The sequence below is a fragment of the Callithrix jacchus genome, chromosome 8 (genome assembly GCF_049354715.1).
Source record: "Callithrix jacchus isolate 240 chromosome 8, calJac240_pri, whole genome shotgun sequence".
NCBI lineage: Eukaryota > Metazoa > Chordata > Mammalia > Primates > Cebidae > Callithrix > Callithrix jacchus.
The window spans coordinates 40256931-40278032 of NC_133509.1; the positions used below are offsets into that span (position 1 = coordinate 40256931).

The following is a 21102-nucleotide window of genomic DNA, read 5'->3' on the forward strand; positions in this document are numbered from 1 at the left end:
AAAGGTCGCGGCTCCCGCTTCACCTCACATCCGTCTGTGGCTTCCGAATGCTTCCTGGGAATTGTAGTTTCTAAGTGGAGCCGCCTCTCCCCGCCCTTTCCTGTCCACTCTGGCCCCCTGGTTCTAGGAGCTTTACTGTTTCTACTTCCCCAGCCTTGCCTGGTTTTCGGTTCTCTTTGCTCTCTGCACCGTAGCCACACAGGCTGTCTTTTGGGCCCATCAAAGCTCCTTCCTCCATTCTGCCACGCCTTCACATCTTCGGACCCGCGTCTCCGCCTCAGAACCTTTCCTTCCTAAGCCTCTGCACTAGGTCAGAGCCACCTCTTAAAGGCCGTCACAGCCCTGAACAGTTCCTCAACAACACGAACTGTATCAGACAATTGTTGTGACTTTAGGTTACCTCTCCTGCTCAGATAAGCCGCACCAGGGCAGGGATCTCGTCTGTAATTACTTACATTTTACTCTGAGGGTCCAGCACTTCCTAGATATCTAACGAAGGAATACAGATTCATTTGTCCACTCCCAGGGGGTCCACTCCCACCACTTTACCGAAACTGCTAGCCCAATTGAATTGCCAAGTCCTGCAATTAAAAAAAAAAAAAAAATTTCTGGGCCGGGCGCGGTGGCTCACGCCTGTAATCCCAGCACTTTGGGAGGCCGAGGCGGATCACGAGTTCAAGAGATCGAGACCATCCTGGTCAACATGGTGAAACCCTGTCTCTACTAAAAATACAAAAAATTAGCTGGGCATGGTGGCGTGTGCCTGTAATCCCAGCTACTCAGGAGGCTGAGGCAGGAGAATTGCCTGAGCCCAGGAGGCGGAGGTTGCGGTGAGGCAAGATCGCACCATTGCACTCCAGCCTGGGTAACAAGAGTGAAACTCCGTCTCAATTAAAAACAAACAACAACAACAACAACAACAAAAAACTTTCTTTTATTTTCTTTTTCTTTTTGAGACAGAGTCTCACTCTGTCACCCAGGCTGGAGTGCAGTAGTGCAATCTCGGCTCATTGCAACCTCCGCCTCCTGGGTTCAAGCAATTCTCCTGTTTCAGCCTCCCAAGTAGCTGGGATTACAGACACCCACCACCACACCCGGATAATTTTTTGTATTTTTAGTAGAGACGGGGTTTCGCCATGTTGGCCAGGCTGATTTTGAACTCCTGGCCTCAAGTGATCCACCCACCTTGGCCTCCCAAAATGCTGGGATTACAGGTGTAAGCCAGCACGCTCAGCCTTTTTTTTTTTTTTTTAAATTGGCTATGCGACCTTGGAAGAAAAGAATCTGTTTCTGATTGTGACACTCGCAGGGGGGCAAGTTTGAATTTCTGGGGTGCAGACTTTGGTCAAATGGAGAATTTACCATGGGCAACACTCCACTTTGAGGACCTGTCTGGAAAGCCATTCTTTCCCAACTAACACCGCTCTGCATCATTATGAACCTTAATGTGTTAAACGGCACTCTGGTCTCCGACACCCTGTTTCTTAAAAGTCCCTTCTCTTGGCCTCTAGGATACTCTGGTCTCATGGATTTCCTCCTACTTCTCTGGCCTTTCCTGCTTAATCTCCTTGTTGAATCTTAACCTGCCTCTTAATGGGAGGATTCTAACAGTTCCGTCCTTGGATCCTCTTCTCTTCTAGGTTTACACGGCCTCCAGGAAATAACTTCCACCTTCATAGTCTTTGTTTTTGTTTTTTGAGACAAAGTGTTACTCTGCCACCCAAGCTAGGGTGCAGTGGCATGGTCTCAGCTCACTGCATCCTCCACCTCCCAGATTCAAGCGATTCTCCTGCCTCAGCTTCCCAAGTAGCTGGGAACACAGGCATTTGCCACCATGCCTAATTAATTTTTGCGTTTTTAATAATTGTAGGCCAGGTGTGGTCACTCATGCCTGTAAACCCAGCACTTTGGGAGGCTAAGGCAGGAGGATCACTTGAGGTCAGGAGTTCAAGACCAGCCTGGCCAACATGGTGAAACCTCGTCTTTACTAAAAATACAAAAAATGGCTGGGTGTAGTGGTGGGCACTTGTAATACCAGCTACTTGGGAGACTGAGGCAGGAGAATTGCTTGAACCTACTAGGTGGAGGTTGCAGTGAGCCAAGATCCTTTCATTGCACTCCAGCCTGGGTGACAAGAGTGAAACTCTGTTTCAAAAAATAACAATAATAATAATTGTAGAGATGGAGTTTTGCTGTGTTGGCCAGGTTGGTCTCAAACTCCTGGCCTCAAGTGCTTTACCTGCCTTGGCCTCCCAAAATGCTGGGGTTATAGTCTTGAGCCACTATGCCTAGTGGACAGTCATAGTTTCAGCTGCCATTAGGCATACCTTATTTTTTTGGGCTTCATTTTATTGTACTTCCTAGGTACTACGGTTTTTACAAATTGAAGGTTTCTGGCAACCTTGCATCCATAGTCCATAGGTGCCATTTCTCTGACACCACGTGCTCACTTTGCGTCTCTGTGTAACATTTGGGTAATTCTTGCAATATTTCAAACATTTTCATTATTATTATATCCATTATAGTGATCTTTGATCAGTTATCTTTGATGTTACTATTGTAATTTTGGGGGTTACCACAAACCACTCCCAAATATGACTGAACTTAACCAATACATGTGTATGTTCTGACTGCTCTACCAACCGGCATTCCCCTGTCTTTGTCTCCTTGGGCCTCCCTATCCCCACAACAATATTGAAATTAGGCCAAATAATAACCCTACAATTTCTTCTAAGTGTTCAAGTGAAAGGAAGAGTTGCATATCTTTTCCTTTAAATCAAAAGCTAGAAATGGCCAGGTTTGGTTGCTCGTGTCTGAAATCCTAGCACTTGGAGAAGCTGGGGCTGGTGGATTGCTTGAGCCCAGGAGTTTGAAAGCCACCTTGGCAATATAGTAAATTTCGTCTCTACCAAAAATACAAAAATTAGCCAGTCTCATAACTTGCTCTCTAAATAAACAAATAAATAGATTTAAAATTTTTTTAAAGCTGAAAATGATTAAGTAGTGAGGAAGGCATGTCAAAAACTGAGACAGGCCAAAAACTGGGCTTTTTCTGCCAAAGAGTTAGCCAAGTTATGAACACAAAAGAAAAGTTTTTGAAGGAAATTAAAAGTGCTACTCAGTGAACACATGAATGATATGAAAACAAGACAGTTTTTTTGCTGATGTGGACCAAGTTTTAGTGATCTGTATAGAAGATCAAACCAGCCACAACACTCCTGTAAGCCAAAGCCTAATCCAGAGCAAGGGCTTAACTGTCTTCAATTCTATGAAGCCTCCAAGAGGTGAAGAAGCTGCAGAAGAAAAGTTTGAAGCTAGCAGAGGTGAGTTCATGAAGTTCAAAGAAAGAAGCCATCTTCATAACATAAAAGTATAAGATAAAGTTGAAAGTGCCAATGGAGAAGTTGCAGGAAGTTATCCAGAAGACCTAGCTAAGCTAATTGACAAAGGGGGCTACAGTGGACAACAGTTTTTCAATGTGGACAAAACTACCTTCTGATGGAAAATGTCATCTAGGACTTTCATACTAGTGAGATGTCAATGTCTGGCTTTGAAGCTTCAAAAGACAGGCTGACTCTCTTCTTAGGGGCTAATGCAGCTGGTGACTTTAAGCTGAAACCATTGCTCGTTTACTATTCTGAAAATCCTAGGGTCGTTTAAAGTTATACTAAATCTGCTCTGCTTGTGCTCTGTGAATGGAACCACAAAGCCTGGATGATAGCACATCTCTTTATAACATGGTTTAGTTAATATTTTAAGTTCATTCTTGAGACCTACTTCTCGGAAAAAAAAATCCTTTCAAGATATTACAGTTCATTGACAATGCACTTGGTCATCTAAGAGCTCTGATGGAGATGTACAAGGAGATTAATGTCACAACATCTATCTTGTAGCCCACGGATCAAGGAATAATTTCAACCTTCAAGTCTTAATAAGAAATACATTTTGTAAAGCTATAGCTGTCATAGACAGTGATTCCTCTTATAAATGTAGGAAAACTAAATTGAAAACCTTCTGGAAAGGATTCACCATTCTAGATGCTATTAACATTTGTGATTCAAGGGAACAGGTCATTGTGTCAATGTTAATAGAAGTTTGGAAGAAGTTAACTCTAACCCTCATGGATGACTTTGAGGGGTTCAAGACTTCAGTGGAGGAAATAACTGCAGATGTGACAAAAAGAGCAAGAAAACTACAAGTGGATGCTGAAGATGTAACTGAATTACTGCATTATGATAAAATTTGAATGAATGAAGAGTTGCTTCTTATGGATGAGCAAAGAAACTGGTTTTCTTGAGATGGAATTTACTCCTGATGAAGATGCTGTGAATGTTGTTGAAATGACAACAAAACCTTCATCTGTACTCATTACCAACCTCTCTTCATCCTCCTCTCTCCACTTCCTTGGCAGCTTCTGGTAATCACCATTCCTCTGGCTACCTCCATGAGACCCACCTTTTCAGCTCCCACATGAGTGAAAACGTGCTACATTTGACTTCCTCTGTCTGGCTTATTTTACTGATCATAATGACCCCCAGTTCCATCCAATTGCTGCAAACAACATAATTTCATTCTTTTTTATGGCTGAATAATATTTCGTTATGTATGTATACTACATTTTCTATACCCATTCATCCATTGATGGACACCTGGGTTGACTCCATATCTTTGCTGTTGTGAATAGTGCTGCAGTAAACATGGGAGTGCAGATAGCTCTTTGACATACTGATTTCCATTTTTTTTTTTTTTTTTGAGACAGAGTCTTACTCTGCCACCCAGGCTGGAAATCAGTGGCTCACTACCACCTCTGCCTCTTGGGTTCAAGCGATTCTTGTGCCTCAGCCACCCCAGTAGCTGGGATTACAGGCATGCACTGCCACACCTGGCTGATTTTTGTATTTTTAAGAGAGATGGGGTTTCACCATATAGGCCAGGCTGGTCTCAAATTCCTGACCTCAAGTGATCTACCTAACTTGACCTCCCAAAGTGCTGGAATTACAGGCATGAGTCACTTGGCACCTGGCCAAGGATCTGAAGTCTTTTCTTTTTTTTAAAAATGAAACCTTTTTTTTTTTTTTTTTTTGAGAATTAAACCTTTTTTTTGAGAACTGAGTCTCACTTGGTTGTCCAGGCTGGGAGTGCAGTGTTGCAGTCTCAGCTCATTGCAACCTCTGCCTCCCAGGTACAAATGATCCTCTTGCCTCAGCCTGCCAAGTAGCTGGGATTACAAGTGTGTGTCACCATGCCTAGCTAGTTTTTGTAGTTTTTTTGTAGAGACAGTCTCACTATGCTGTCCAGGCTGGTCTTAAATTCCTGAGCTCAAGTAATCTGCCCACCTCAGTCTCCTAAAGTGCTGGGATTACAGGTGAAGTGTCTAGTCAGCTTTTTTGTGCATTTTAAAATTGGATTATTTGCTTTTTTTTTTTTTTTTTTTTTTGCTATTGTTTGAGTTCCGTATATATTCTGGTCGTTAATCTGTTTGATGGAAGTTTGCAAATGTTCTTTGTAGCTTCTCTTCACTTGTTCACTCTGCTATGCAGAAAATTTTTAGCTTGATGTAATCCCACTTGAATGTAGCCTGTGCTTTTTTTTTTTTTTTGAGATGGAGTTTTGCTCTTGTCACCCAGGCTGGAGTGCAATGTTGGGATCTTGACTCACTGAAACCTCTGCCTCCCGGGTTTAAGCAATTCTTCTGCCTCAACCTCCCGAGTAGCTGGGATCACAGGAACGAATCACCATGCGCAGCTAATTTTTGTATTTTTAGTAGAGACAGGGTTTCACCATGTTGGTCAGGCTGGTCTCAAACTCCTGACCTCAGGTGATCCACCCGTCTCAGCCTCCCAAAGTGCTGTAATAGAGGCGTGAGCCATTGCTCCCGGCCTGTTGACTATGCTTTGGAGGTATTACCCAAAAGGTCTTTGCCCAGATCAATGTCCTGGAGCATTTACCCAATGTGTGTGTTTTTTTAGTAGCTTTAGGTCTTACATTTAAATCTTTAATCCATTTTGACCTGATTTTTGTATATGGTGAAAGATAAGGATCTAATTTCATTCCTCTGCATACAGATATCGTTCTCCCAGCACCATTTACTAGAGAAACTGCCCTTTTCCAGTGTATGTTCTAGGCATCTTTGTTGAAAATGGGTTGGCTGTGTATGGATTTGTTTCTGGGTTCTTTATTCTGTTCCTTTCGTCTGTGTGTCTGTTTTTATGCCAGTACTATTCTGTTTTGGTTACTATAGTTTTGTAGTACAATTTGGGTAGTGTAGACATTTTAACAATATTAACTGTTTCAATCCATGAGCAGGGGCTATCTTTTCATTTTCGTGTGTGTTATCTTCAATTTCTTTCATCAGTGTTTTATAAATTTCCTCATAGAGATCTTTCCCTTCTTTGCTTAAATTTATTCTTAGGTATTTTCCATTTTTTTGTAGCTATTGTAAATGTAATTGCTTTCTTTTTCAGATTGATTGCTACAACAAAATATTTAAAAATTTACATAAACTTAGCTCATAAGGCAGTGGCAAGGTTTGAGAGGACTGGCTCCAATTCTGAAACAAGTTCTATTGTGGTTAGATAAAATGCTATCAAACAGCATTGCTACAGAGAAAGCTGGTCTCAAACTCCTGACCTCAGGTGATCCACCTGCCTCAGCCTCCCAAAGTGCTGGGATTATAGGCGTGCACCACCGTGATCGGCCAAACGTAACCTTTATATGCACTGGAAACAAAAAAATTTGTGTGACTTACTTTATTATTGTGGTCTGGAACAAACCTGCAATATCTCCAACGTATGTGTGTATTCTAGATTAATGCTAATAGCATTGTGTGTGATGGAAATATTCTATATATGTGCTCTCTAATACAGTAGCCACTAGCTACATATGAGTATTGAGCATTTGAAATGTAACTAGTACAACCAAGGAACTTAATTTTTTTTTTTTTGAGATGGAGTCTTGCTCTGTCACCCAGGCTGGAGTGCCGCGGTGCAATCTCGGCTCAGTGCAAACTCCGCCTCCCAGGTTCAAGCAATTCTCCTGCCTCAGCCTCCTGAATAGTTGGGACTACAGGCGCATGCCACCATGCCTGGCTAATTGTGTGTGTGTGTGTGTGTGTGTGTGTGTGTGTATTTTAGTAGAGACAGGGTTTCACCATGTTAGCCAAGATGGTCTCGATCTCCTGACCTAGTGATCCACCCACCCTGGCCTCCCAAGCATTACACCCTGGCAATACAGGCATGAGCCACTGTGCCTGGCCAGGAACTTAATTTTTAATATTAGCCATACGGAATAGAATCACAGTTACCCTTTAGACAGAGATCCTCATTAAGTTTGGGGCAAGGTCCAAGGATTGATGTTTAACCAAAGCTCCCCCTGGTGATTCTGATGCATACATGCACAAAATAATTTTTTGACTTGGAACTTGGTAGGTGTATAAAAGTTTTAAAAAGAACAGAGTCCTTTTTGAGGTTTATTTGGCCTAGTTCAAGAGCTTATAGGAGTAAGGAGATGAAGTAATGTCTCCCTCCATTCAGTCCTCAAACAATTGAGAGAGGAAGTCCATCTGCATCATCAGAGTGTAGCAAACACTGAGAACATAATACACTTTGAATAAAAGGAAGAGATTGAAAAATCAACTCAGGGAAACCAAGTGAGATACTGAACAGTGGATGATCCCACTTTTCTAGGGACTTAGTGGTTGGAGCAGAAATTTTTGAATAAATTAAAAAGAAATGGCTAGGTGTGGTGGCTCATGCCTGCAATCCCAGCACTTTGGGAGGCTGAGGTAGGAGGATCACTTGAGGTCTGGAGTTCGAGACCAGTCTGACAAACATGGTGAAACCCTGTCTCTACTAAAAAATACAAAAATTAGCTGGGCATGATGGCAGGTGTCTGTAATCCCAGCTACTCAGGAGGCTGAGGCAGGGGAATCATTTGAACCTGCAAGGTGGAGGTTGCAGTGAGCCAAGATGACGCCACTGTACTCCAGCCTGGGTGACAGTGAGACTCCATTTCAAAATGAAGAAGAAACAAAAAAGAACAGTGAACAATGGGATAAAAGGGGATCTCCAAGAGGCTGGAAAAACTGAATCTTTATCTCAAGCCTCCTGAGTTGCCTCTGAGTTGCATTAGGATATTCATTCCCAAAATTGTAGGTTTAAAAAAAATTGGTCACTTGAGGTAGGTATTTCCTTACTATATCTCACTTATCACAAGGCAAGTTATAAACTTTATTTCCAAGAATACTGATGGAAAGTATATTTCTGGTGGAAAAATATAATGAAAATGAGGAAAAAAGGCAAAATACCAGTGGAGTAGAGTGAAAAAGACAATCTTTAATCCAGATTTGAATTCTGGCTCTTCTACCTACTCCAGTATGACCTTGAGCAAGATGTAAGCCCCTTTTTAACTGGAGAATAACTGTAGAATTTCCACTCTTTATCTGAAGTATGGTTGTAAGAGTATCAACATGTGAATGCCTAGCACATAGCAAGCATTCATGTGTTCTCTTCCTTCTCCCCACGTCCACATTTTTTGCCATATCTCTCACAGATAGCCCATGATGAAGTAGAACTGGCTGATTCCAATGCTATATAGGGATAGTCTAGGGATTTAGAGTTAATGCTCACCAATGTGAAAAGCCTAATTCCATGTAGATTGATCCTGTTTTCCTAGGTCTAGCAAACCATATGGTGTATCACATACCAAATTTTTAACCCTGTTAAAGCAGTAGCTGCAAAGGTCAACTTGAGAGAGGGACTTTTACATTTACTTTATATACCTATATGGTGTGAACATTTTAAAATTAGAAACATTATATATTTAAAAATTAAATTAGAAAAGAATCACTGCTTTATACACAAAGTTGATTAGGAAAGAGTGAGGATTTCAAAGATGAAATCTTTGAGGGAGAAATTTCCTCCTTCCTTAGCCCTCTGGGAATGACAGATCTGGTGGGGGAAAATGGCAAGAGGGGAGAAACTTCTGTTGGCTGTTTTCCAGCTAGTCATTTCATCACTTTGATTTTTTTTTTATTCTCATGACAGATTTTAGCATTCTCATCAAAGAAAATCTCCAAAGTTTGAGATCTGTAGTTCCTTTTTAAAGGGAATTATCAGTTATGACTCATTTTACTGATGTACAACACTGCCAAGTGGGCCTGCAGTAAGATCTCTAGTATCTATCACAGATAACATTGTTAGTTTTCTGCTGGTATCTTTCTGTGCATGCCAACCGTCAACTGTTATATAATCTAGTGACATCATCTTTGATACAGGTAATAGAAATGTGGTAATGCTTTGCCTGTTACTACACAAGGGTAGAAAAATAACCAGTGTGATAGAGATAATGCCAGGGCAAGTGAGTACAGATAGACGCTGGGTAATTATCCCTCACAGAGGAAAAACTTAAGTGAAAAGGCCATAAGAAGTAGAGGAGCAAAAAGTCAGCACATTCTTGCTCTGCACACACTTACTAGGAAGCAAGCACAGGATGTGCCCAGACGTTCTACTCAACTTCAAAGTTTCTGGCAAGTGCTCAGAAAGGCCGGAGGACCATATACTAGGAAGAATTCTGCAAATACTGTAGTGTGGTATCCTTGTAAAAAGACACCTGAACACAAGTATGGGCCTATTTTTTGAGTAAACTTTACTGGAAAGGTTAAAAAAAAAATCATAAAAATGTTTTTGATGTTTTCCAAGTTTTATATAAAATTATTGACTTTTGCCAAATGTATATCTAGATTTGTGTAATGAAATATTTCAAGGATGAGATGACAGAATTTAAGAAGGGAAGGCATATTAATCATACTCTCACCACATTTTCTCAATCACACAGACCTGGAAACATTAGGGGATTCCTGGAGTCAGTTCCATCAGATACCATTAGAGCTGGGACTACAATCCAAACCTTTGGGTCCCTTTCCCATCTGTTTTCCACAGAGTCTAAAGATTAACAACAATCTTCATAAATTTGCACCACTCAAATTTTTTTTTTAGTTTTATGAAATAGTCTTTTAAAACTGGTATTTTATAATAAATTTATAAGAGGTATCTACTTGCCATTCCACAGCCTGCTGGCCTGCAGCCACACGCTCATCACCTGGACAGATTCCCTTAAGTATTCTGTCTAATGCCTGGGTTCCAAAGTAGACTTTCCCCTCTCCCAATTCCAGATTGCGTACCAGGTTCTAGATTCCCAGGTCTCCTGGGTCTCGCCTACTTGAGTGGTATATTTAACCTGCAGTCATAGATTTCTACCAGCATTCCTAGTATTCTTGCCTTGTTACTTAATCTGCTGTTGCCCATTGTCTGAGCACAAACATCTAAAAACCACCCTGTTCTTTCCAAGGGTGTGTGAAGACAGACTTCTGAAGCACTGAGTGAGAAACTGGGGCAAGACTCAAGTCATCTTCCCCCTCCCTCTTTGGAGCTATTGAGCTAGAATGAAAATGCCTAATGATTAATTCACTCAATCACATAAACGTCTCATCTACAAATAAAAGCGAAATACACATTTCTTAGTTTTTTTTGCATATATTTACAATATAAATACTAATGTTTCCAAAGTACATATTCTTTTAACAATCTGAGAAAATTATCTAGCATAGGACAGCAATTTAATGTAAAGACTCTATAGTAGTGATTAAGGAAAAATAGAACTGTTTTGGGGATAAGGAATCCTGGCTATGAATGGGCATGATGATCTGAACTTGCAAAGGGAATGTGAAGCAGCTTAATCCACATTGCACTGCTAATACAGTATGTTAAAGGGCTACTATGTGATATAGCAACCTGGATATGGTTTTATAAAAACTAAACTTGAGAGATATAAAAAGTACACATGCTTGCATAGTGCGTTAATTTTAAAGAAGCTCAACATTTCATTCTCATTTTCAATAACTTAAAGGAACAGCACTTAAAACACATCACACAAAATTAAAGACTTGTGCATATATTTCAGATTTCAACATTAATGTCAAAAATACATAGTATGATTTTACACAGGATTTGTGCTACATTAGAACACTAGAGACAAACATCACTTGAGTATTAAGGAAAACATTAAATATTAAATAACTGAGAAATAAAATGTGTAAACACTAATCTAACTGGGGGTTTTGCTATTGCAACACGTCCAATGAAGTGGTTTCAACAGTACAAAAAGGATTAGGACATGAGTTTTTCCAGTCTACATGGAAAATATGGATTTCATTTCAGGAATCCTTTCATAAAAACTGGTCCAGGATAACAGGAGAGGATCTACTCTCCTGATTGTTAATTTGGTACACTCCACTCTATGCTAATTTTTACTTGCAAACTTGGGTACTGAGTAAATACTTTATATCGTCACTCCTTATCAACATCTTGGTGAAAACTGAGGGTTTGTTGGCGATTCAGTGTAAGATTTGAGTTCATATGCAGCACCGCTATCAACCTCCATTGACTTTCTAGAGAACAGGAGCCGTACATCTCTATGGAGGTAGATCTTTCCAGATTTAGAACTCTGGAACCTAAACAAATAAACAAAAAGATAAAACATTTCAGGGAATGAGTATTTAAAACAAACTAGAATAATTAAAATTTGAAAGCAGGAAGAGCTATTCTTACTACAGTATTAGGTCAACACTAACTCTTTAACATGATATTTAAGACCTTTGTAACAACCAAAGCATATGCTTTTATTTAAATGTTGCTCTCCTACCATTCCCCAAATACCTCATATTCCTTTTTCTTCTTACAATGCCTGAGATGTTTCTTCCTATAAATATGAGTGTCAAAAACAATCTTACTTTTTCTCCCAGACTCCACAGTACATGCACCTTTCCTTGTCTGCAGGTTCATGAGGCAGTTCACATTACTCAGTAATATTACATTTGGGCTCTGTAGCCCTAGCATTTTCTGCCTACATAGACTGACCCATTTCACACAACGGCCTCCCATGATTTGGGGTAGATGATAATAAAATGCTATAATAAACAATGGCTAGGCTAAGCAGAACCCAGCCACCATCAAAGTCAAGAGAAAAGTTAGCAGTAACATGAAAATGGCTATCAAAACTGTATATGAAACTGTTTCGATCCACTGCTAATATCTGTAATACAGTACAGAGATTTGGAGTCCTCAGTCACATTAACTTACCTACTAAACAGATGAATGTACCCTGTAGTGCTAATTTCTGTTTTTCCCTCTGGGTTTGTGGATTTTACTCCTGAACTAGCTGAAAGATTTGGTGGTTACAGTTCTATATGTTAAAGCAGACTGGCTCTGACTGGCTCACTCTTCCTTCCTCTCTGAAGTTTTCCACCTTCCCAATCTGAAGGAGAAGATTCTTTGGGAAGTATACCATTTTCCCCAAAAAGGTTTCTTTAAAGTGTCCCGACCTTATGTGGGGATTATAAAAGCTAAGGTGGCTGATTTTTACTCTGGCCAATATTGGTTACAAATAGCTATGGTTGTTAAACTTCAAGAAGAATGGTGTCAAATGCAAGTTTAACCAGAGAGGGCTGAATCTTCTAGGCTGGGAGGTATTCTTATAGTCTGCTATTTCATACCATGTTATTTATTTATTTATTCATTCATTTGTTCATTCATTTATTTTTGAGACAGAGTCTTGCTCCCTTGCCCAGGCTGGAGTGCAGTTGTGCGATCTTGGCTCCCTACAACTTCTGCCTCCCAGGTTCAAGCAATTCTCCTGCCTTGGCCTCCCAAGGAGCTGGGATTACAGGTGCTTACCATCATGTCCAGCTAATTTTGTAGTTTTAGTGGAGATGGGTTTCACCAATTTGGCCAGGCTTTTCTTGAACTCCTGACCTCAGGTGATCTGCCCACCTTGGCCTGCCTAAGTGCTGGAATTATAGGTGTGAGCCACTGTGCCCCGACATACGATGTCTTTTAAAAAAAGTTTTCCAATTCTGTTTTTCATAGATTTTTATTCCCACAATCTGTGTAACATTTCCCATAAGGCTTACATCAGGTTTGGTTTAAATTGTGCTGGCTCAACATGTCTTTTGAGCCAGCACAATTTAAGACCAAGATGAAAGAACTAATTAAATAGTGCTTTGGGGGAGAATAATTAACAGACTTTCATGCATGGAATTTAAGTGTACAGCTTGCTGCTTATTCACTCCAGATCACCACTGCAATATCAATAAAGATAGCAGGTGGTCACCATCAGCAATAAGAGATTAAAGAAGTCTTCTGCCTGAACCCGAGATGAAAGGTGATTCCTCCTGATGAATAACACTCCTTATTACAACGAGTTAGACTAAGATAAATGTCACTGATGTGACTGACGACTCTCTATGGAAGGGACCAGAAAATTATTAGAAACAGAGTTATAGGCAAAAGTCTACTGAGCCCTCTGTTAACCATCACTTGCTCATTGATCCTAAGAGATAAACTAGGAGTTCAGGGCTGAAAACATTACCCTAGTAAACTGACAACTTTGACCTCAAGAGAAAACAGGTGGCTTCTCACAACCTTAAACTATGAGTTGGGTAGTAAAAGTTAGCAAGAAAGATATTTATAACAGAAGGACTAGAGTATAAGCTCTATGAGAGCAGAGATCTTGTTACTGCTGTTTTGCTAGTGTCTATAAGTATGCCTGGCCCATAAACATTAGTTGAAGAAATGAATAAAGTTTAAGAATTTCTCTTTCCAATACAGTAGCCATTAGCCATATGTGGCTATTGAGCATTTGAAATGTAGCTAGTTCAAATAAGTGTAAAATACATACTTTATTTCAAGGAGTCAGTGATATAAAATATCTCATTGATAATATTTATATCAGTTACATATTCAGATGATAAAATTTGGATAGGCTGGGCTAAATATATTAATTTACCTACATACTACTTTTTAAATGTGGTATTGAAAAATACAGAATGATCTATATGGCTCATATTATCACTATTGTTTTTTGAGATGGAGTCTCACTCTTGTCACCTAGGCTGGAGTGCAATGGCACGATCTCGGCTCAGTGCAAACTCCACCTCCCCGGTTCAGGAGATTCTCCTGCCTCAGCCTCCTGAATGGCTGGGATTACAGGTGCCCACCACCATACCCAGCTAATTTTTGTATTTTTAGTAGAGGCAGGGTTCACCATGTTGGCCAGGCTGGTCTAAAACTCCTGACCTCAGGTGATCCGCCCACCTCAGCCTCCCAAAGTGCTGGCATCAGAGGAGTGAGCCACCACACCCGGCCCTCATATTACATTTTTAAACAGCATTTGTTTAGAAAATGTGTTTCACTGCCCCACATGCATTTGTTTTGGCATAAAATATTTTACATTAAGCAGTTATAAATGAAAACCTCCCTAATTCAACAAGTAATAATGACAGGAAGGTATGCCATGTACTTTCTGCATCTTGGCACATCATCAAGACTTCCCAAGCTAAGCAAAGTCCCAAGGGACACTGGTCTAGTTAAAGTCACAGTTAAAAACAAAAACAAAAACAAACGAAAAAAAACAACTAAAAATTTTAGAGTTGTTCTAAAGTAACATTTTCCTATTAATCTGAAGAATTACCTCAGATGTATGAGGTAGCGTAATAACCGTTCTTCTGTGTGTCGGATGTTCTCCTTATTAACACTTCTCTTCATTTCTTGTTTAACAGGTACAGAAAAAGTTCTCTGTCGTAGGAATGTCTGATGATTGGCTGGCATATCTCGTAAATCATATATCACAACAAACATCTTCACCACAGTCTTATTAGGATTAAATAAGGTCTGAAGAAACAATGTAGAAATTATTCTTTAAAAATAATGATTCTTTGATGTGACTCAGAATGAATGTGTCAATAATCAAATAAGATTTTAAACAACAAGGTAATACCACTGAATATAATTCAGTTTCAGGGACTACAATTAACACAATTTCAAAAGTTTATAAAATAATATTCAGTATTTTTAAAAGGTTCAATTTGATTTTTTGTTTACAGTAATGTAAAGCCCTGTAACAAATCAAAATCTTTAGTCACAAATTCCATATATATAAATTTTACTCCTTGTTCAGAGGAGTAACTTTAAGGAATAATTCCACTAGCTTAAGCAAAATACATCTTTATTAGGTTAAAATATTCCAGTTCAATTATTTTAAACATATTAGCTTTGCTAAAGAGTATCAACTTCAAACTTCTCAAAATAGAATTTTAATTATTTCTCACATTTTAATAGCGAACAAATAGAATATTTCAAATAAAAATACAAGCTCAGTAAATTAGCATGTTTGATGTCTTAGGTACATATGATTACTATACAATTTAAAATAGGTGCTCAAAGAAGAGATCTTTTCATTTCTGGACATTTCCCCAAGTTTAGAAAACAAAGCTCAGTATTAACTAGATCTAAAGTGAGCTAATACTTCATTTACTCATACATAGAATCATTTCAAAAATTGCAGCAACACTAGGCTTTTTTAAAAAGAATCCTCAATATCATCATAGATCAAAATATGTATCCATGGTGAAGACTGAATTAAGTTCAATTGTTGCTTGGTTATGAATAATTGAAGGAATATTAAAGTATTAATTTTTAAACAAAACCCCAAGGTGCTGATCTGACTTTAACCAAATTACCAACACATCAATAGGTAACTTGGTGCCCATGCTTTCAGAAGCTCATCCGTGGCACTGGACATCACTGAATCAAAATGAGAAATATATCAATATCATAATCCAATTTTTGAAATCTAGTGAGTCTTAAGATTAAGGCGAATACATTCAACAACCACAACTCATAAGCCAGGAGTTCACGTTTATACACAGTTAAACTGTATACGGAATAGAAGACATACCCAAATTTCGTACTTATAATTAGCTACTAAAGTTGGCAGTCTCCAAACAAGAGGTGAATGTGTTGTCTCTGGGTTTATGCCTCATTATTATGTCAACTGACAGCTAGCTTTCCACTGACCCACACTTTCTCATGAGCTACACAGCCAAAGGCAAGAGATCACTGTCACTCCTTTAGTTCTAGAATTCAGTTTGATATAAAATACTTGTGGTATTCTTGTGGTAATTCTTCCTTAGCAAAAATTATATAAATATGAATTACTATATATATGTATACATCGACACACATATACACATATATTGCATAGTTCTGTTTCATTCCCGTGTGATATGAAACAAATGTACAGACTCTTTGCAGTATTGGAACAATGATGATGAGTAAAAGTGATCTGACAAAGTACTGAACACACTGAGGTCAAAAGTCATAAAAAGGCTTGTTGGATTAGACCAAATCTTGAGTATGAGGAGGAAGCCTAGGCTAGATTCTCAGCCTGCAAACTCTGTAACAGATTGGAGGGCTTGCAGGATTATGCTGGATGAGACCTAGAGTGAACTCAATTTCAAGCTAGACTTCATATTAAATTATTCTTCTGAGAACCCTGGACCAGGGATGATGAAAGACTGTTCTGGGATAGAAGGACTCTGCTGAGTCAAAAGGACATCAATGCCTAGACCAAAAGGAATGATGCCTTCTCTGCCCTGATATTTGTCAGACTACATTTCCGCTTTGTGTGATCATCTTATTAAATAATTTTAGAAATGATTACAGTAGAGATAAAATAATTTGGTTTTCAAGTTTTCCTGCCAAAGCAATACTAATATTCGGGGTCTCCTTTTAAACAGGTTCATCTCAATCTGGTTTATTAAAAAGAAGACACCAGTAATATTAAGTTCTAAATACACTGAAAAGAGCCCTATTGAAGTTATGCAAACTGTCATATGCTATTTTTCTTAAGTATTCACCTTGATTAGCTTATTAATGCTTTCCTTTTATGGAGGTCCCCAAGTGGTCATTCCTGGGGCAGAGCAGGGAAACTCCAAACAAGGCTGCAGCCCCACTGTTACTTACCAAAGTTGTTGCAGCAGCAGTAGCAGGAGAAAGGGCTAAGTTCTATATGTATGTGAGAGAATGATTATTGCAATTGTAGGCTATAAAACACATACCACTTGTATTGTTCCTGAAGGAGGTACTCGATAACCCCTTTTACCAAGGGACTCTAAAGTAATCACACCCTTGAAATAAAAGAAGACAAATTGAGTACAAACTGATACATATGTACATAAAAGACTAAAATAAGACTAACTCATGTAATTTACTAAAATTTCAGAATTTTATTTCCATGAAAAAACATTAGAATTGAATTAAGAGATATATTCTATGTTTCTACCCTTAAAGAAATACTTTACTGTTCTTCCTGGTGATATTGCTATAAAGAATATATAACATAAATAGCCACAACACTTGAAATTACTATTAAGATACAGGAATAAAAGTCAGAAGTTCCTAACTACAAAGGAAATAAAGGAAGGTAATAGGACCCTTTCCATGTATCTTGAGGGAGAGGAGAAGTGAAGAAGCAAATATTTTATTGATCTTTGGGCCTGTAAAAACTCACAGGTATAGGAAAATAAGTCATGGCCAAAAATAAAGTCAATTCTTCAGTCTGGGAGTTAAGTTACGTATCTGGATTTCAGAATAAAGACAGAAAAAAAAATAGAAAAGGAATTTGGAAGTCTGTAGTTCCTGCCTGGTACTACTTTATGGGATAAGAGATGTTTTAAGACAAAAAGTGAAAAATGAAGGTTAAATCAGCAACTTTCAGGCTGTGAAACGTTCTATAGTAAAGCTATAAAATCTCACTTTTATAAAGTTAAATATTTCTTCAGAAACAACCTTATATCATGTATCTTAATCCAGATGTTAAGATATTTTGCTTTTGTTTGGTTATTTACTTATTAAGGAATCTAAGAATCAATATTGATTCTGAATCAGAACACAATGGATTGAGGGCTGATTTGAGTCAAGGTTAAAGCTAAATTAAGGTCATTTCATTAGAGATGTCTAAAGGAGGATATTAAGAGTTCTCCAGTTAGTTCGCTGCTCAAGGAATGATCCTTAGACGAGCATGATCAGCACCACTTATGAACTCCTTAGGAATGAGAAATGTCTGGCTTCTTCCCAGACCTACGAAGTCAAATACACATTTTAAAAAGATTCTCCATATGATATCAATTTACATTAAAGTTGGGGAATCACTGCTCTAGTACATGAAGTAGTTTTTCTCATTATGCTTTCATTACTGCAAAAATCCAGACAATAGGGAAAAAGCGTAAGTTAAAACAAGGTAAGTTCAAATTGAATGTGCAACAGTTTCTCAATAACCAGGATGACCAGATAGCTATAGGCAGTAATTGTGATACCTAATTATTATTTTTGAGATGGAGTCTCATTCTGTCGCCCAAGCTGGAGTGCAGCGGTGCAATCTCGGCTCACTGCAACCTCTGCCTTCCAGGTTCAAGAGATTGTTCTGTCTCAGGCCCCCAAGTAGCTGGGACTACAGGCGTGCACCACGACACCCAGCTAATTTTTGTATTTTTAGTAGAAATGGAGTTTCACCATCTTGGCCAGGCTGCTCCCAAACTCCTGACCTCAGGTGATCTACCTTCCTTGGCCTCCCAAAGTGCTGGGATTACAGGTGTGAGCCACCGTGCCTGGCCTGTGGTACTTAATTCTTAAACAGCTTTAAAAAATGAATGCTGATTCATTTATTTTAACTGGGCTAATACTTATCTTTCAAGTAGTTACAGAAGTTAAGGATAACAGTATGTTTTATATTTTGTGATTCCATTATTATACATTATACATGCCAAACTTGTGTAAAACCAAATATAAAACAGGACTGTTCTCTCAGGTGACAACTCTCTGTTGGGTTTGGAAGTTGGACCAGGGTTAGGAAGTAAAAAGGAGTGGATAAAGGTAAAAGGGAAAGCCACATTCTGACATATGAATTCCTTAATTCCTCAACTTCAAGTGAACAACACTTGACAGTGGCTTATTAAATTAACACATTAAGGTTGGGAAATGTTCATGGAAATGGGCACTGAAAAGATATATATGATTCTCGTGAGAAATCAGATTTGTCACACGGTCATTTAAAACATGTGAAAAGCACATCAACAAACTGCAACTCTAACCAAAACAACAATAAAACTTTAACAATTTATCCCTTACAACCTGCTCTACATGCCTAATGAGGTACTCTGCATGCCACTCTTAATGAGCAGAGTGTGGCTATTTACCCTACATGAAAAAGGTATGGTATATTATACCCCTCTTCTTCCTAGTTTCAGAAAGAAAAAGTAAAATATACCTAAATAATAGCTCTCTTTAAAATCACATAACTACATGTAATAAATTATGTTTCTTCCTTGCCAGCCATCTGCCTCCCCAACAAATACATACAGTAAAACTGGTAAGACAACTACTAAGTTTATACTTGTTTCCTTTAATACATTCAATTACAATAGTTTTTAGAACACAATAACAGTAACTAAATCAATTTATTTTAAAAAATAGCTTTTTGAAAATAAAAATTTAAGGCAACAATTTAAAACAATTTCTAAGCAATGTTAAGACTAGTAGCATTGGCAAGTTAGGAATTTTAGAAAGGGACTGGGAAATTATTTGGAATTTTATTATTCATCATTGTAATAATTTAACCATTTTAATTGATCAGCATATTAATATTTATATCTACAAAAAGTTAACATATTTAAAACAAAAAACACATTTTCTTCTGGCATTTTTATTTTTATTTTTTTGAGATGAAGCCTTGCTCTGTCATACAGACTAGAGTGCAACGGCACGATCTCAGCTCAGTGTAACCTCTGCCTCCTGGGTTCAAGCAATTCTCATGCCTCAGCCTCCTGAGTAGCTGGGATTACAGGCACCCACCACCACACCCAGCTAATTTTTGTACTTTTAGTAGAGATGAGGTTTCACCATGTTGGCCAGGCTGGTCTCAAACTCCTGACCTCAAGTGATCCGCCCACCTTGGCCTCCCAAAGTGCTGGGATTACAGGCGTGAGCCACTGCGCTCGGCCTTTCTTCTGGGATTTTAACATGAAATAGTAGGGCTTAAATAAATATGGTCAAAATCTTATATAAAAACTCCTCAAATTATTATGTAATAAACAATATGCACAAAGAAGTGGAAAATTGAAATATATCTTGATCTGGTTAATCTCAAATGAAAGGAAATCGTACATGGCTCTGATAATATTATAATGCAAATCATACTCTAAATTTGCTACTGGCCCAACTGCCTTAGACATTTCTGCCTGGTTTCACTATGCAACAGTTTCTAAACAGGTAAGTGTTGTCATATAACACGTGGAGAACATTTTAACCACTGAATCCAACTGGAGAATGACATTATATAGCTTTGAGTTAATCTTTAAGAAATTATTTAATAAGAAGTCCTATCTCACCTCTATACCATAAAGACAGGATTTTCTGTGCTATAATTTTACCCTTGTGAGTCATTTGTATAATCTGTGATAAGAGGTTCCCAAATTATTATTACGGTAACAAGGTTATTATAAAAGTAACAAACGGGAGTTTTGTGTCTTTGCCCTGCTGGCCTGTGGTATGTATAATCTTATCAAAACATAATCAGTTCTTTGAAAACAGACTCAACTATAAAAATATAGAGACTATTTCCTGAGGAACAAAATTAATTCAAAGCAGGAAAGATTTGTGGTCTAAGATTTGGATTGGGTCAGTTGCAAAAAGAATGCATTCCTAAGTAAACATTTTATAGAAAAATATAGACTATTTTTCTATGAAAATACTCTAATATTTTCATAGGAAAAACATAAAAGGGATAGTTTGTTGAAGAATGTTATAAAAGAAAGTCAGAGATTCTCAAAAGTATAGATTAAACTCAGTAACTTAATTTATACCCTTGCCAGTATCTATTCAACAATATGCGATCATCTGTGTGTACGTTCCTAGTACTTTCTAGAGTGACAAAATCTTTTATCTCCCAGTCCTTCATTTTTTAGGTATCAACTAAGGTGAAAGATTAATATTGTTTTTCCTTTTGAGACAGTCTGGCTTTGTCACCAGGCGCCAGGCTGGACTGCAGTGGTGCGATCTCAGCTCACTGCAACCTCCACCTCCCAGGTTCAAGCAATTCTCCTGCCTCAGCCTCCCGAGTAGCTGGGACTACAGGCACATGCCACCACGCCCAGCTAATTTTTGAATTTTTAGTAGAGATGAGGTTTCACCATGTTGGCCAGGATGGTCT

General features: G+C 38.5%; 1 protein-coding gene across 14 annotated transcripts in view; it reads right to left on the minus strand.

Annotated features, from left to right (window-relative positions):
• Nucleotides 1-10934: 10934 nt before the first annotated feature.
• The window catches only part of ATOSA (atos homolog A), a 96399-nt gene continuing 86231 nt past the window's right edge, over nt 10935-21102 (minus strand). For 8 of the 14 annotated variants that reach the window (XM_017976876.4, XM_035259686.3, XM_078334252.1 and 5 more), the window contains 3 exons: nt 16955-17023; nt 14527-14726; nt 10935-11509 (listed from right to left, as the gene is read on the minus strand). In XM_017976876.4, coding sequence (XP_017832365.1) covers nt 11356-11509; nt 14527-14726; nt 16955-17023 — 423 coding nt within the window. In that variant the 3' untranslated portion in view covers nt 10935-11355. Of the gene's footprint in view, nt 11510-14526; nt 14727-16859; nt 17024-21102 lie in introns of all 14 variants that reach the window. The other 6 variants (XR_013521007.1, XR_013521009.1, XR_013521006.1 and 3 more) reach the window with 1 other exon arrangement.